This window comes from Halyomorpha halys, unplaced genomic scaffold (genome assembly GCF_000696795.3).
Source record: "Halyomorpha halys isolate HHAL.00 unplaced genomic scaffold, Hhal_1.1 Scaffold607.1, whole genome shotgun sequence".
Classification (NCBI taxonomy): Eukaryota; Metazoa; Arthropoda; class Insecta; order Hemiptera; family Pentatomidae; genus Halyomorpha; species Halyomorpha halys.
Window position 1 is genome coordinate 242,415 of NW_027116321.1, and position 18,012 is coordinate 260,426.

General features: G+C 29.8%; 1 protein-coding gene across 1 annotated transcript in view; it reads left to right on the forward strand.

Annotated features, from left to right (window-relative positions):
* Nucleotides 1-14,489: 14,489 nt before the first annotated feature.
* Nucleotides 14,490-18,012, forward strand: part of Sema2a (Semaphorin 2a) — a 575,812-nt gene continuing 572,289 nt past the window's right edge. Inside the window, exon 1 of the mRNA XM_067053126.1 lies at nt 14,490-14,806. Coding sequence (XP_066909227.1) covers nt 14,644-14,806 — 163 coding nt within the window. The 5' untranslated portion in view covers nt 14,490-14,643. The remainder of the gene's footprint in view (nt 14,807-18,012) is intronic.

The window sequence follows — 18,012 nt, forward strand, 5'->3', positions numbered from 1 at the left end:
CAGATTTCTAATTTTTTTGTTTATTTATTAGATATTGAAATATAAAAAAATAGTAGTAAAGAGTAGAGAAAAGAAAAAATATTGTTAATTCATGTTTTTGGCGATCGGTCGACTATCGACACTATAAAAGATTTTTTTTTTTTTTTAATATTTATTTATTGCTATTTACAACTGTACATTACAATACATTTAGTAAATCTGATCTAAGTTAAATTGGAGAGTTACAGGCGTGTAGAAAAAGTGCCCATTGGTAGCACCCTAATGACATTTTACATTAGCTGGTCTCGTGGCCATCTCTTTTCAGGCGCCTCGGAGGATTGTCAGGAATGGAAAAGGATGCAAGATTAGAAACTAGGGCACTATAAAAGATAGAATATAAATATTGTACTATTTGAAAAGATAAAATAAAAGTTTTGTCATAGACAAGAATAATGATGGACGTAGGGAAACGGATTTTATCTTTTAGACCTCCATTTTTTCTCAGAAATATTTTTTAAAAAATCGAAAAAAAAAATAAATATTAATAATAAAACTCAACTAATTAATATTTTTTCGGTTTTTCTTCCATAGTATAAAAATCGTGAATTTTTTAACATCATCCACCTATACTAAATTAAGCAAGGGTAAATTCACTACATTATTTATTTTATGTTTTTATATTGTACATCTTATAGAAGTAACCGCTCTTAGTGTAATGGGGTTTAGTCAAGAACCAGTGAAAATATTTAGAGAAAAAAAATTACACTTTGCTATATTTTCATCCAATTGCTGAAGTATGGTTATATATAAGTCATAATGTGAAATAAAAATGGATTTCATAATCTGCACAACGGTCGGAGATATTTCAAGTTTAGTCGAGATGGTGAGTTGGAGAAGAAGGCGATAGACTGCAGCAGCGTCCTGAACAGTCAGTGGGAATAATATAATCAGCAATGTTTTAATATAGTGATAATCGATTGTATAATTAATTATTCGCGACTTGTTGATTATTGATAGTACTAATGATAACGCAATTACTATTAATATTCAAAAAATTGTGTCAATGACAACGCTTTTCAAATCATAGAAAACATAAAATAATAATTCTATCATTGACAGGAATAACGTTGAATTTTAATGGGTACCAACATTCTTTTATTACATTTTTTTAAATTTTATTACGTGCATTAAAGTATTACTTAAAGAATAGTGTAATTTATTAATAGTGTAATTCCATAATAACATTAAAATTATTCTGACACACTGACAGTTATACCACGTTATTCCAGTCCATGATTAAATTATCAACGTTGAGATTATTTATAATAGTTGATAATTATTCATTAAGTTGATTTTCCTACTGTGCTTTAATATTAATTATTCATACTAAAATAATTATAGCTTAATTATAAGTTTATAAAAAAAAATTAAGCTGTCTATAGTTAAACGTGGTACATATTAATTTTTTCCTAACTTTGTATTTATTTAAAAATAAACCATAAAGTTTCCTTTATTTCTTTTCAGAGATTTTTTTTTATTTCTTGTAATTTCATGTCTAAACTATTAATAAGTATAGACTTGTCGAAAAATAATTAAACCTCTTCTGAACAAATACTAATTTGCAAATCAGATATTTATATTTATTTTTACCTTCTAAGATTCTATTCATGAATTTTGATTTAACATCATTTTAGTTTTGTGGTAGTGTATTATAAATTAGAATGAAAAAAAAATGAATAAGTTCAATACATTTTGTTAAACAATTTGTTCCTTATGTTTTAAACAATTATGCTGTTATCTTTTGTTTTAAATTATATATTATAACACTAATTATGGTAGAATAGATGAAATTTGTCATATCGGATACATGCTTTATTTATTTTTATTTTTAATTATGTCTTATAATTAATTAATAAAAGTGAGGGTTATCTTTAAAAAAATAATAAATATTAATATTTTCTTACAAAATGAAATGCTAAGACAAGGCAGACAACATCCTTACAAATACGCCTTTCTATCAATTATTTTTATTGATTTTAAAAAGATATTGTTTTAATACAAATATGTGGTGATTTGGTTACCATTCCAAGTACTCAGTTATTTAACTTTATTTTGGCTTGAAATATATACTTCAATTTTCTTGAAATATTGAATTTTAAAGGTTCTCAGAAAAAACTCGCTGGTCTTCTTGCTAAAATTGATGGAAATATAAACATTTGGGTCGAATAAAATGAATTGTCTGCTTTCACTGGAAAAGGTATTTAGTTAAACAACTTTATGAAATAAAAACATTTTTATTCAAAATACTTGTCCCCATTTTTTATACATTTTCACCATCTTATTATCACATTTCTCCTATCGAAAAACTTAAAAATTAGAATTTACAATACCATTATCCTTCCCACTGTTCTTTATGGATGTGAAGCGTGGCCTCTTGCACTAAGGGATGAACAGCGTCTTAGGGTTTTCGAAAATAAAGTATTACGCAAAATATTCGGACCGAAAAAGGATGAATTAACGGGAGAATTTAGAAGATTACACAACGCTGAATTAAGGGACCTACACCCAGTAAATATAATTTCAAGTTATAGCATTACGGCGTAAAAGATGGGCGTGTAAGGTTGTAGGGCTTAGTAACGAGCGGATCCCTAAAATGGTAATAAACACTGAACCAACGGGTAAACGTCCGAGGGGTAGAACGAAACGTAGATGGGAGGATTGTGTTAAAACAGATTTAGTGGAATTGGGTTTGGAGGGGTATCACTGGAAAAATGTATGCAGAGAGCGTTTGGAACCTTCGGGTTCGTTAAGCATTTATTATTATTGTTATTATTATTATTATCATTATCACATTTCAATCCTTGAACTGAAAATTCAAAGTTTTGTGAAGAAATGAAGTCAGAAAATGTGTTTATAACATTGAATCATTTTGAAAAGTGTTACCTTTAAGGAAGTTGTCTGAATTTCAGAACAGATAGGCATCAGTTGGAGATAAGTCTGGTGAATAAGGTGGTTATGAACGGACTTATTTCAGCTCGTCTAGTATCTTCAGTCTGTCGTGAAACATGAGGTCTGACGTTATTGTGTAAGAGAATGGGTCCATTAACCAATGCAGGCTGCATACGGACTAGTTTTCGATGCATTATGTTAATATCACTGCAGTACAATGTGGATGTAATGGTTACACCTCTGGGTAAAAAGGTGAAATGAATTATTTCTGCCATTGACCACCTCAAAGAAACCAATAATTTTTTGGGCCAAAATTTGGTTTTGGCGTGTGTCCCAGTCTCTCGTCGGTATTTAACCGCTGACCAAACCAACACCTGTTGTAATATACAATCCACACGTAATTATCGTTTCTAGAAAAAGATAGTTATTTTGCCTAGTAAGCAGTGAAACGCATGTCTCATAACGCTACCGCTCATTAAGTTCATGAGGTACCCATATATCTACCTTTGTTATTTTACCAATGCTCTTTAAGTGCCGAGAAAATGTCGATACGCTTGTATTTAGTTGCTGAAAGTCTTTCTCTGGATTGGGTATCAAAATCAGTGTGTCCATCCACAATGTTTTAAAACACCGTCGAATGGTCCGCTAGTTACTACACCCTTCTCCTACCGTCGTGGTAATGTTTCTTACGACTGTCAAACGTCCAAGTTTAAACTTATAAGAAAAAACAATACTCGGAAATCAATTGTTTCTTTGATCATATTAGATTTCGTACTATAGTATAATACTATATAATAGTAAATATAGTAAAAAATAAACAACAAAAGTCCACCAATCCCACTTTGATTTTTTTTAATAACAAACACATATTTCATATAAAATTACCCATTAATTAAAATACTTTTTATCCTATCCAGCTATCTGCTATATGCTCTCCCCACTTCGCAGTGTTTTAGTGATGTATTATTAAATTATTTATCATTATATTTTTGCTTAAAATGACGTTTAAACTTTGACAATCATGAAATATGGAATTTTGAGATTTCCCTTCAGGATAAAAGGTTGTGGTCATAAATTAAAAAAAAAAATAAGGCTTAAAGATATTGACCACTTTCTTTTTAATCTAGGAGTAAAAAAAAAAAAAATTAATATCATACTTGATATTGAAACAAGGACGACAAATTTCAATCAAGACAGCCCTGACGAAGCCCTGCTAACGTGGGTCGAAACGTTGGTTCACAACAAATAGTTTTCTTTTACTATTTTGATACCTTTATTGACCACAAACTACAATCTACTTCATACTGTCAATTGTCTTCATCTAATTTAAAATAAATCGTTTAAATATAAATGTACATACCTAAAGGTAAATATTGGAAAAAAATATCTTTGCAATTTACATCACAAATTATTTAGTACTTAAATCATTTTCCAGCCTCCTGAAGATTTCCTATCCCCAGTAACCACCATATATTTTGCTTCCTCCAAGCAATACGTTCACATTTCGAGCTGACAGGTCGATTTACATAATTGCATATCTTCATATGCAAATGTATAAACAGGTTATTGCACGAGTTTGCCATATGTACACACTGCTAGAAGTCAATAACTCTAATTTTATTTGTAGTTATATCAAAATGTTTTATTTACGAATATCCGGTTCTAGTTTCCATTCAGTGGCTTCACTTGAATTGGTTCACTTTTTTACTCAGAATATTTTATATCGAATACTTATCAATATTGTGGTTATCAAACTTGAAATTATTTAGATACAAAGCTATAGGTTTTAAAAACAAAAATTATATCACGAAATTTTCTATGTTTTATTCATTGAGATTTGGATATTCTCAGAATATTTTAAAATCAGATAGAAAATGAAGAGAAAAAAAAGCAGCCTTCAGTAGAACCCCTTTTATCCGTCCTAATCAATACCGAAGTTTTGCTTATTAAGCGGGAGAACAGGTTAATCCGAAATGTAAAAACACCTCAAACTATAATTTGGTAAAAGAGATAATAAAATTTAAAAAATAATTATATGGACGTATTTATCTAAATTATAAAAAGTGTTGATTGTAGTTTATTCGCTGTCATACCGTCCATCCGTTTGTGATATGGTACTTTGCTAAATGTTCTGGATTTTCCAGAGAAGGTTATAAGTCATCCGGTTTCTCCAGTAAAAAAAAAAAGTTGTCAACAAAATTAATAATTTTTTGCGCGTAGCTCAGAAAGTTTGCATCTTCTTCATGTTTATTATTTGCCAATCGGTTTTTCTCTTTCTGAAGGATAAGAACAAAAAATTACTAATTCTATTAAATGATTTTTTATTCACTAAAAATGAAAAAAACTTGAGTATTTAAGTAAAGTAGGTCATAAAAATTGTTTTATGAAAAAGCAAATAATATTCGTTTATAGCGTCATCTCAAACCTTTAAATACCATTTCTCAATTTGATTTTTTTCTTCAACAGGTGACCATTGTTTATTTAATCTTTCATAACTCCTCTGCATTTTATTCAATTTCTAAATTAATACAACCGTTCGAAAGCTGAATTTATAAGGGCAAAATATTGGTTTCAAATACAGAATAACTTTTCAAATGTTTTCTTTTATATCTCGGGTTCTAATATGTTTAATTAATGTTTTAAGCCCTAAACCCAAGTTTCGCTTGCTTTCAAATGCTGGAATTCTCGCATGACGGAAAACTATAGAAAGTAAAAGAGAAAAACTTAAAGTATTGGTAATGCAGTGGATTCCAGCCCATTGCGGTATACATGGGAATGAGGAGGCGGATCGAATTGCATAGTTAGGGGCTAGCCAACCACAGCCGCTTCTTTCTATCACCATGGACATGGCCCGAAGCGTCATCACTGAAAGAGCAGAGGAAAGGAGTAAAGGAGAATGTGGGGGCAAGAACTGGGCGGCATTGCTAGATCCTAAGAGGCGCCCTCCATTGACTTTACCAAGAGCGGTGTCAGTGGCATGCTTCAGGTTGGCTACTGGACGTGACTTTTTGCGGCGCCACCTGAAGAGAATAGGAGTGACTGAGTCTTCGGACTGCGTCCTGTGTGGAGATGGTGAGATGACCGGGGATCATATATTTACATATGCGGCAACGGCGGACTTAATTTCAGACAGGAGTTACGCGAACAAAGCTGAAGTATACTGGGCTGTTTGAAACAAAATGGCAGAAATGCCTCCTTCGGCGTAGGAAAAAAAAAACTCTCAAATTTCGTGTAGATTGCTCGAGTCGTGTTGAAGTCACTTCTATTATTTTACTACATATTTTTATTATATAATGTTATTTACCTCAATGAACTAAATAGATATAATAAGAAACTAATTAAATAATTAAACCAATGTTCAAATAATTAAATATATTAATCTATATCAAACTTTTAATTTTATTGAATTGTTCTATTTAGATCCCTAAATTTAGCAATTCTAAAACATTGCCAAATTTTCTAATTTTATTATTTCACAAAATTTAAAATATTTTATTTTTTTATTTTTAATGATTTATAAGGCTTTTTCCTATTTCTCGTGTGTGTGTTTTTTTAGTAATGTATTTATTTACTATTTTTATTTTACCAAGGGTTAATCCGTAGCGCCGTTTAAGCCGACGCCGATTTTACTAAATAACGATCACTTTATAAAATTAAATTACACCCATTCATGGTTTTATTAATGCAATAAAAAATAATTTATACATATGCTACAAGTAAGTATATTGTATCGTTATTTCTACATAATTTATTTTATGAGATTATACTGCTAAGCATAACCAAGAAGTTAAGGCGGCTTAATTCTCGACCATTTGCTCAGCTTTATAAGTTAAAAGCTATAGCCCCGTGTAGACATTGTAAAACAAGTAAGTCGTTAAGCTGAGTGACATAATATTGGACTTAATCAAGTTGAGGCAAGTTAAATCCGGGAGGCGTGATAGTGTGTGTTACACCTTTGCCACCACGTGTGTGTTTTGCGCGTCTGCTTGCTTATGGAACTTGTTAATTCTACAGACCAGTTTGTCTTCGCCCGTGATATTCCTATAGCATTATTCGATTTTCTTTGTTGTTTTTTTTGTTTTACTCCATATGACTGCTAGTCAGTAAATAATCATAGTCGTATAAAAAACTTTTTAAGTAAAAAGATGTGATATGGTACGCGCATTACAATATATTTCCACTTACCGCCATATTTCTGGTTGATATTAATCAATTTCAAATGGCAACTTCTATATTATTTAATATGACAATACTTCTCATTATTATAATTTATTTGAAAACTCCTATTTGTATGTTTTTCGTGTTTCCATGGTTGATATGACAAAAATAAAAAAATTAAGATTGTTGTCATAATACCCAGGGAAATATGAAACCTTTTATTTTTTTATTGGAACATTATTATTTGACCGGCTGAGGCCCAAAAGAAAATTGATTTTATTTCTAGTCTGAGACCTGATGAAGCCCTACAAACTGGGCCGAACACGTTATTGCTAAATAGTTTGTTCTCCAATTTATTTTCTATATTCGTTACAAATTCTTTAATAGTTTATATCTATCACACCTTTAATAAATTGCCTTACTAATAGCAACGAGAGACAGTTAACTATTTAAAATTAATAAAATCAAAGGTAGTTTATATAAAGCTATTTTAAAAATTCTCCAAGTAACTGACTATTTCACTGTTTGGCAATAGGCCAATTAAATTAATGTACAATTCGTTTTACTGTACACTGACATAAAATATTTTTCAAAATCGTTTAAGCTATTTTCGGTGAAAAGAAAAAGTAATTGTAAAATCTATAATATAAAGTGACACTCCTGTGAGCTAGAAATTGTGCAGTGATCCCTCCCCATTTCTGTACCCCCGTACTTAGCCAGCGCCTCCTGGGCTAATGCTTTGATAGCGGACCCAGCCCACTCCCTTATAATGTCGTGTAGCAAAGTAGGGTATTTTATATATGTATATATAGTTTAGATTATTTGTTGTATATATTGTATCAGTTAAAAAATACATAATAAGAAATTAGGGATGGTTGGGGATGGTTCTAAATGGATCAATAAGATACATTGAATACATGTGTATTTTTATTGATGGATGTGCCTTATAACCCAGTCTCCACTTGCTTGCAATACTAGTGACACGGCTGGAAGAGAAGCGTTGGGATCATGGAGTTCTGCCATGACATACGATACTACGTTTTACCATTGAAAAATATATTAAACACATTTATTTTCCTTTTCATTGTTACTCGTTTAACTCGGATTATAGTAATTATGAACTAGAACTTAATTAGAATCTTTTCTTATTCCCTACTCTTTCAAAAGTTTGATATTTCCTTCAAAAAACGAAGGTTCCGTACTTCATAATGAATCAAGTTTATTTGTTTACGAGTCCTCCAGCAAGAGACAATAGCAACCGGGAATTATTAACGAAGAGAATTAATATCGTTATTGGACCCGAGCCGTTGTTCGTCTGGAACTCCATAGTACACCAATGGGGGCGTTTCGGATTTCCTTCTGTTCCTCGGCGAACAAAACAGAAATCTGGAGGGAGAAATATCATTCTCCGAACACTTGTAACTAAGTCTCGTCTTCGGTTATAATTGAAACGGCCATGTTTTGTTTCGGAAAATATGAATAACAGAAATAGGACGGGAAAAAATGGAAAGAGGGGAAAAGAATCTGGCACCGTGAACTTCGCTGAGAGACTTTGAATTGTTAAATTGGAATAAGAGCAAAAGGAAAAGTTAATTGTTGTGCTTCATTAAGGCTCATTTATTCGTGTTAATAATAAATCTCAGGAAAAAGGGCTTCTTGATTAAGTTGGGATGAGATTTAAATTTCTAGAGGAAGTTCATATCCAAGGTCTCCGAATAAATGCAGTTATTAATTATTTAAGTTTCCATTGAAGAGTTGTTCTGACTGAACATTGTTTCCGTCTGAATAATTGTGATTTGTGAGTGGGGATCAATACGAGATTTAAAAGCAGGTGTTATTCTCCTCCTTTCACTGCCATCAGTTCATTTTTTCTTTAATTTTTGGCCTAGGGAGGGAATATCAAGGCTTGTTTCCCCCGGGAAAATGGCCCAGGAAATCGAACCCACAACGTTCTTAAACGGACAGTCTGGCGGAATGACATATGGACGCTCAGATAGATCGTGTAGGGATAGTAGCAATGTATTACGAAAGAAAATACAAAATGGGATTATTTAAATTTTGAAATGAAGAGGGTTCTAGGAAAGTTTATCTTGCGGCTTACTTTATTGTAGAACACATTTTCACGTTTCTGCTAATTAAGAATCGGAAGAAATTTCGCAAGTTCCTCACCGTTCGATTTCTCATTTACCAGCAAGCGTAAGTCAGCCTAAAAGAGGCTTTGCGATTCATTCAGTCTGGCTTCTGAAAAAAATGAGGTCACCTTTGTGAATTAAATTAAATTTCCTACAAGATTTGTCAATGCGCGCTACATCATTAGTGAAAATAAAATAAATGTAAATTTTGTGTTAGTAGCTATTTCTACTACTATTCTCTAAAATATAGTCATTCCCTTGTGAGGCTCTATAAACTACATTTTTATAACAGAAATTTCACAAATCACTCAATGTAGGGGACTATATACAAGTTTCGTAAAATATTATTTCTTTTTTATATTTCTTGTTCGAACCATTTGGTAAGAAAGGCCCTTATCAATTAACTTGGAGGAAAGATTATAATGGAGGGGAGGTAAGTTTCCAGGATAAGTGACGCCAAAAGGACACCCGTTATTTGGGTTCAGGATGCATGTTAGTACTGGAATAGCAGATATACTAGACGCCATGCTTGGAAGTCACTGAGAACCTGGTCCTTAGCGTGTTATTGATATTCGTTTTGTTTTTTTGTGTGGTTATTATTAACTCTGTCCCTTTTTGTTTAATATAAACTTCATTTCTGTGACTTTAGACATATGTGTAAGTGGACAGATCAGATATTTATTTTCTGTTATCAATAGATGTAATAACTAATTCATATAAATAATATATAGTTTAGTAATTATTTTCACCGGTTTTTTTATTCATGCATACGAAGTTATTCACAAAGGCCATAATTTCCCCTTACAGTTTCCACATAGAGGTGTATGAAAATGAAGGAAGAACCATCTCCAATATAGAGAAATTTAAAAAGTTTTATGTTATTTCAATATTTTGTTGTCTGCTATTCGATTCATCTTTCAGCAATCCTCACATATTAATAATCCTCCATAAAAATGTATCTTTTTTATTTTTAAATAATAAAAATAGAGTGCTACCAATGGGTAGTCTCTCTGTAACACTCTATTTTAACTGAGATCAAATTTACTCGATGTATTATAATATTCAGTTGTAAATAGCAATAAATAAATTTTAAAAAATAATAAAAAAAAAGTAGAGAGCTACGGGACTCCATCACCAAGATTATATATTCTTCTTATTAGATTATATTTTCTTCTTATTAGATTATATTTCCACCCCATTTTAAATTGGAAAATAAAAATACAATGTTTCATGCATATTATGAACAAAAAATATTTGTTTTCCTGTTGCTATACAAGTTCGTATTTTATGGTTTCTCGAAATGGGAATGAGGAATATAAATTTTGTTCCTGCCAAGAATAAAACATTTGAACAAAAGATAACGAAGTAGTAATTCCATCGAAAAAGATCTGCGGTCTCGGCATTCCCAGTTCGAATGAGATGTATCTATTTTTCCTTTTTTCTCCTTTAGTTATCAATAAAATTCTTTAATATTTTGTATTTATACATTTTATATTATTACTAACAGTGAGAATTGTTTAATTTTTTTTTCAAATAAAAAAAAATGAGTGGTACTTTACAGGATTTTTTGAAAATTCGACATTCATGCCCTTTTAGCCTATTTCAATGAAAGTAAAGACCTATTTGATATGAAAGACCGCTTGATTGCTCGTTGATTCAACGAGTTTAATCAATATCGTTGGAGACTTTTTGGAAAAAATCGAAAAAACGTGAAAAATCGATTCTGTAAAGTGCAGAAAATTCAGTAAAAAAATGCATTTCCGGTAAGTCGAAATTCAGCAAAAACTTTCGTACGATTTTCGTTTTTGAGTTCACCAACACACAGACCATTTTGCAAAACTAGGGTTTTTTGACTCTGAGGACCCCAAAATATGTAATAATATAAAACTCGAATTTGATATTTTTCAGGATCACATTACTTTCCCTTAATATATATTACATATATGGGCAAGTGGAAGTAAAAAAGGGGAATGGGAGAGAGATTAATGGTGTACTTAATGTTCTGTATTTTTTATTTTAATAAACCAATTCCACCTTTATATTAGAAACATTTTTTTTCATTTTGTTTTATCAAACTTTATATTTTATATAAAGATTTTTTTTTTTTTAATGAAATTTATTTTTCATCAACCGTTCCGAAAAATTAAAAATTTTTCAAAGTTTATAGTTAACAAATTTTATATTTAGTCGACTTTTTATAACAATAAATGCATTTTATGATTCTTAGCATTTAAATGTGTCAATCTGAACTAATAGAAATTTTAGAGTAAATGATTTTTAATGTTGATGAACCAAAATCTGAAAATACCAATTACCACAACTGTTTTTATTTCATTAGAATATTCTTATATTAATTGGCCAGCTCATTAAAACAAAATAGTATAGTTTTAAGCTTCAAAAAATCTCTCATGCCTTTGAAGATTTACCTTATACTGGGATTTTTCTATTTCATTATAGTAATTGGTACCGTTATAGATGAAGATCTTCTAAAATAATAATAAAAAAAACTAGATCAAGTATTTGCTTCTGGCTTACAGCTCGGTAGATACTAATTACTGCCTTTTTCGGAAACCAAAAAAATCAGGAAAACTACGCGAATGTCTCTGTATTTTTGCCGCCTGGGGCATTCGGCGTGGGAAGTCGTTCTAATTAGGCTTCGTTTTAATGAGCGCTAAAATCTACCGCATTCCGTTCTACACTGTCTCACTTCATTCGACGAATCCATTATCATACAAATCGTCCAACTTTTTTTTTTTCGAATTTTAATTAAAGTTATATATTATCGTTGTACTTATAATTGTAAAAAATAAATAAACTTGTTCACTCGTTTTAACTATATTTCAGCTGTTACTAATTATGGTGACCAATGCAATGTTTACACTAAGGTCTAAGGTTCATCTAATAGCTATGATATATAACTTAGCAGATCAAGCATCAATCAATTGTATCCACTTTTGTAATAATAATAAAAAAAATACTGGAAGGTGATTGACCGTGTGTAATATTACAGGTCCGGGTGCGATCACAGAAAAATCAAATAGTCGTGAAAATATTTTTTATGATATTTTATCAACGTTTCGCCCCACGTTGCAAAGTTTCATCAGGGCTAAAAAAAGATACAAACACTTTAAATGATGTAAACATAAATGAACAAAGTAAGTGAATAATTAAAAAGATTTACAGTGAAACGTAAAAATTATTTAAGAATAATAATATGTTATAGACGACTAATGAAAATGCAAATAACAAGATAAAAAAAAAGAAACATAAAATACAGTACACACAAAAGATGGGAAAGATGTGAATAAGAGTAAAATCAAGAATAAAGTAAGATAATGAACAAGATTGGAAACTCACCTCTCGAGTGAAAGCTACGTGTAAAGTGTAAAGTTACGTTTTCTACCTGTAGGGATGTAATGAGAGGATTTTATATATAGTGTTAATAACAAAACAATACAACAAGGAAAAAGAACCTAGAAATTTATCATAATGTAGTTATTTAAAAAAATATATTTTAAATATATTTCGTTTATATTATTTTTTTTTTAAATAGATTAGTACGCTGTGTGTTTTATACTCACTGTATTTGGGCACCATTGCTTTCCGCCAATAGAACATTTCTTTCTTAGAAATGAATGTACTTTCTTCAATAAATCGACTTTTAAGAAGTGATTTATATTTTTGCTAATTAAAAATCAAGAAAAGTTCTTGTAAATGAATAATTTTCTTTTTGATGTAGGTTACTTTTCAGAAATTAAATAAATTAATGATTGTTTAAATAAATAATTTTATCTAATTTTAGTCTTTTAATAATTTATATTTCTTTATAAATCCACCGTTTCGGCCAATTCGGCTAGCTTCAAGGACAATCTATCACAAACAGCTTTTATTATACATGTGCTTTTGAATAATTTTAAACAAATAACAATATTAAATTATCGTACCTTAATACAATTTTAGAACCTCGTCACTTTAAAAAAAAATTGTGATAAATTATAACAGAGATGGTTGGCTGTGATTAAAAGTTTTAATCACTTTATTTTATTATTTAATTAAAAGTTGTTCTTTTCCCTAAATGTATATATTTATTTTTTTTAATTTATGTCTTTTTTGCAATTTTTTATTTTTGGATGACTATTGGGTTTTTGGTTTGATCGCACATTGCTCTCTGATGATTTGTATAATTTCTTTAACGGATCGAACGTGGATAGAGCAGATCGTTGGAAAGGGGAGTTCAGAGAGAGTGAGATAAGGAGAATATAATTGTATGATAATGAAAATAAAATTGTTAAGGGTAATGTAATAGGTTAACTAATACAAAAATAAAAAAAATAAATGAAATTTAAAAAAAGTTATATTTAGTATTTGTAGTATTTAGTTTTTTTTAAATTGATGTGGTTCTAAAATTGTATTAAGGTATGATAATTTATGTATAATATTGTTATTTGGTAAAAATCAAATGTATAATAAAGTCTGTTTTTGATAGATATAGTCCTCGAGGATGGAACATTTATGGAGATATAACAGGAAATGATTTAGATTATCAATAAAAATGTTTTATAATTCATAAAATACGATAATACCATTACATTAGATAACACCCATATTATATTGTGCATTAATAATATTATCACAGCAAATATATTATTTTTGTATTATTATTAATAACATTAATTTATTATATACAATAACTCTATTGTGCTAATACTCTAATATTATTATGTTATTTTGAGTTGAAATCAATTAATAAAAATTTTTATTTGAAAATAACTTGTGGTCCATATAACTTGGTTCCTGAATAAGTTAATGAAGATGATAAAGAAGTTCAAAGAGTTGTCCAAAAATATTATAAATTAGTCGGTAGTTTAATTGTAAAAAAAAAAGTAATGAATTTTTGTCTAACGGGTCCTAATACACTTTCTCTGTTTAAAATGTTTTGGAAATATAACTGAACCTTAGGGTAAAATCCAGGACAAATCTACCCCAAAGTGGCGACAGACAGGTACAGCAAGTCCCCGGCCTGCACATAATAGGTACCAAATGTTACACATCATCCGGATTAGTTACTCCATTCAGCTCTGGAACTCGGCGCTCACAAAAGAGATCGGCATTTTTTGTCAGAGGCGAACCTTTGCGGGACAGGAGTTAACCGTCAGTTAAAAGTGTAGCTGTCTATTGTAAGAGCATCTGTTCCGGAGATTGTCGAGTAGAGCCGAAGCTTCCCGAGCCTATGCGGTCGCCAGCCGATCTCCGTCAGTCCCCGCTCTGCCACTGTCGAGTCTGTATCGGCTTTTGTTTCGTTCTGTTCTCGATATCACGTAATGTGGCGGACTTAGTCGTCGTATTTAAAAAACTAAGTCCGTTCTGTGTGATGGCCGATTGATCATTGACTATCTGTTCGGATCGTAGTTTTATCAGTGACAATATGAAAAGTTTTTCTCTTGTTGTGAGGAGCGTTCTCTTCCTGGCTGTTGCCGTAGAACTGGACCTGTTCGAGAACATCTTGGCCGACGACGTCTCGAACCATTGGGCGACTTACTACGAGAAGCCTTGTTGCACTTCGCCGCGCCACGTGAGACATCACAAAGGTAAGACCACACAGCACGATTCCTCCTGCACTGTCATTGTTTGTCTTGCACTCTTGCACTCTCCATGTCTTGATGCATGGTGCACTTCTGGACCTGTCAACTGTGTGTCATTGCTCCCGCCGAACAGCTCACGACATCGGAAGCTCCTACTCGAAACCATTGTTTGTTTTGTGTTCCGACCATTTTTATCCCACGGTACACTTGAACCTGTAGTCTAATCCTTGAATAATGCCATGAATACTTAATACTTTTTATTTAAAACACCTTTTTTTAAATATTCAATTAAATAATAAATACGATAGACAAAAGACTTTTAACTTTTAGTTCATATTTACCATTATTTAGTCATTTAATTTTGCAATGAATTTTCATATTATGATTTTATTCTTACTGCTTTCTCCCTATTATTTCTTTAGAATCTCTGTCATACTATTAGCTTGTTGTATAAATATATTGTTCTGCTAGGATGTGTTACACTTTCACATGAATCCTGTTAGAGATTCTTTGATACACCGTTGTAAAAACTAGTTAACAAAGATAAATGATAACAGTTGTTTTTAATTTAAAGATACTGTTACATTAGCCGATTTAAGCAAATACTAGAGTCTAACTATAACAAATACTATATAATAAATTGCAAAAAATAAAGCTAATATATTTTATGAAAAAAAGGGGAAAAAATCTATATTGAAATGCCTCTTATTTCCACTCAATTTTTTTTTTTTCATGAAAATAAGTTAGCAAATAATACATCTCTTTAAATGTGTTTACTTAAGGACTAGACGTTTATCCTTTTTTTTCCATTTTTAAAAAATATTTACAGATTTTTCCACTGAAATTGTAGACAATTTTACAAAAAGTGATTTGAAGTGAATTGATAATATATTATCATTTAAAATGTAAAAAAATAACCTCCCAAAAAACTGGTTTTACCTGTAAATACTGTTACTTTGGAAGTATGCTTCTTTTTCAGTCTTAAAAAAATTTTTAGTTGAATATATCCTAAACGATTTAATTCTTCAATGCCGTGTGTGCAATTTTCGCATTTTTTACCAATGATGGTTCTTTGGAATATAAAACTTATTATAGTTGAAGAATTGATTTTTAAAACTGTTTTAGGATTATATATTTTTTTTAATGTTTGAACAACAAGATTGCTATGGCACATATCTTTATTTTCCAGTTTTCTGTGTCCTTATTATTTCAAAGTAAAATCTGTCATTTTTTTAAATTTAATAAATTGAAAATATTATTTAATAAATGATAATTAATCTTTAAAAAAACTTTGAGTTTTGCCTTATTATATTTGGAAATAATTTGTCACTATTTACTGTTCCATTAGTTTTCATCTCAGACCACCTTTGCTCTAACATTTTTCTTATGGTTATATTTTTTAATCTATTCGAGTCTAAGAAACTAGTAAATATTGCATTATTATTTTTTTTGATAGCTCTTTAATCTAGAAATGAAATTGTGAAATATATGAGCAAAAATGTTTACGACTTAATTTATCTCCCATTAATGCACATGTTTATTTGTTTATTTAATACTTACCAAAATTGTAATTGTCTGCATGGTATTAGTTATTTTAGGAAAAAGTAAATTTTTAGATTCTGCATGTTTTTTTTTTAATATAATCTAAAAATACATTTTTTAAAAGATTAAAATTCTACAAATTTAATCTATTTTATTTTTAAAGGATTCAAACTCCACCCCCTATTTTGTATTATCTTTTATATCATTTTACTCATCATGTTATAATTTATTAGCATCAATATTGTTTGTAATTTCCAGTTTATCTTGAAAATAGCATCGTGACACGGTAGTGGTTTATTGGTTCCTTTTTTCCTAATAATCTTTTAATGTGTCTTGTCTATTTCCGAGAATTGCTACGCCACTGTTTTATTATATATTTATATTAAAGTATACAAATAATAAAACTGTATATTAATACATCAAAGGAACATTATGTATTTATTTGTTATCATTAGCGTGGGAAAGTCAATTTATCTTTTATAAATGGAAGACTGGCTTTGTTATATATTTTTATCTTTTTGTGAAATATCTCTGTAAAAAAACACCATTCATTGTTTTTTTCTTTATTTGGCTTAAAAAGTGTTTGCCTGTATAAAGAATTCAACAGATAATTAATGTAACAACGAGCAGTTATAGATGTGAGAAAATTTCGCTTCCAGGATGTGCATATTTTTATCCTTTTTTGCTCAATTAATATTACATTACTTCGGCGTAAACAGCGTAAAGTACTTTTCTATGAAGTCCAAAAAAAAAAACATGACAATGAAAAGACACTTCAACCGTGAATTATAGAAATTATTAGTATTTTTATTTGAATGTTTTATTCTTTTTCCATTGTTTCTTGTTTATTAAATTTTTGTTCTCTTTATTATATCATTTTCTGTCTACACGGCAGCATTGAATACCCTTTCTCTCTCAGTTATTATGTCTGTACCATATTTTATAAAAATTATTCTTTTAATTTTTACATTTTATGAGTAAGAGTAATAACTTTATTTATTTGATAATGTTAGTACTATTTTAGAACCGTTCTTGTTTTATAAATTTAGAGTTTGATGTTTTATGGTACAGATAAGGAGAAAACTAATGTTCTTCAGGTTGTCTTGTCTTACAAAAACTTTTGTTTTATATAAACCATACGTTTTATGGATTTTTGCTGATATTTTAAAGAAATTCATCATGGTTCAATTAACCATAGAAAAAAAATCTTGCTTTAGGCTTTTTTTATCAATATTCACATTAGTCAAAACTTATTTTTAGTGTTTCTTAAAAAAATATAAAATAAACTAAAAATAAGGAGAATATAAAAATTCTAATATAGTTAAGACAAATAAAAAAACAAATTTTAAATAAAATTTTCCGCGGTTTTTCCTATTAAAAGTTTTTCTAACGCTCATAAATTTATTTATCTCTTAAGATTTGAATAATCAAGAAAACATGTAAAAACGCAAATTCCTTTTTTATATATTATTCCTTTTAAATAAAATTTAACTTCAGACTTTATCGCCTTATACCTTTCATAATATTCATAACTTTATTTATCATTGAAAATTTAACGAAAAACATTCTCACTTCCACATAACGATTTATTTCATTAACCGTTTTAAGATTTATATTTAAAAAAATTAATAAATCGTTAGATTTGTGATTAATTAACATTGCGTGATTTA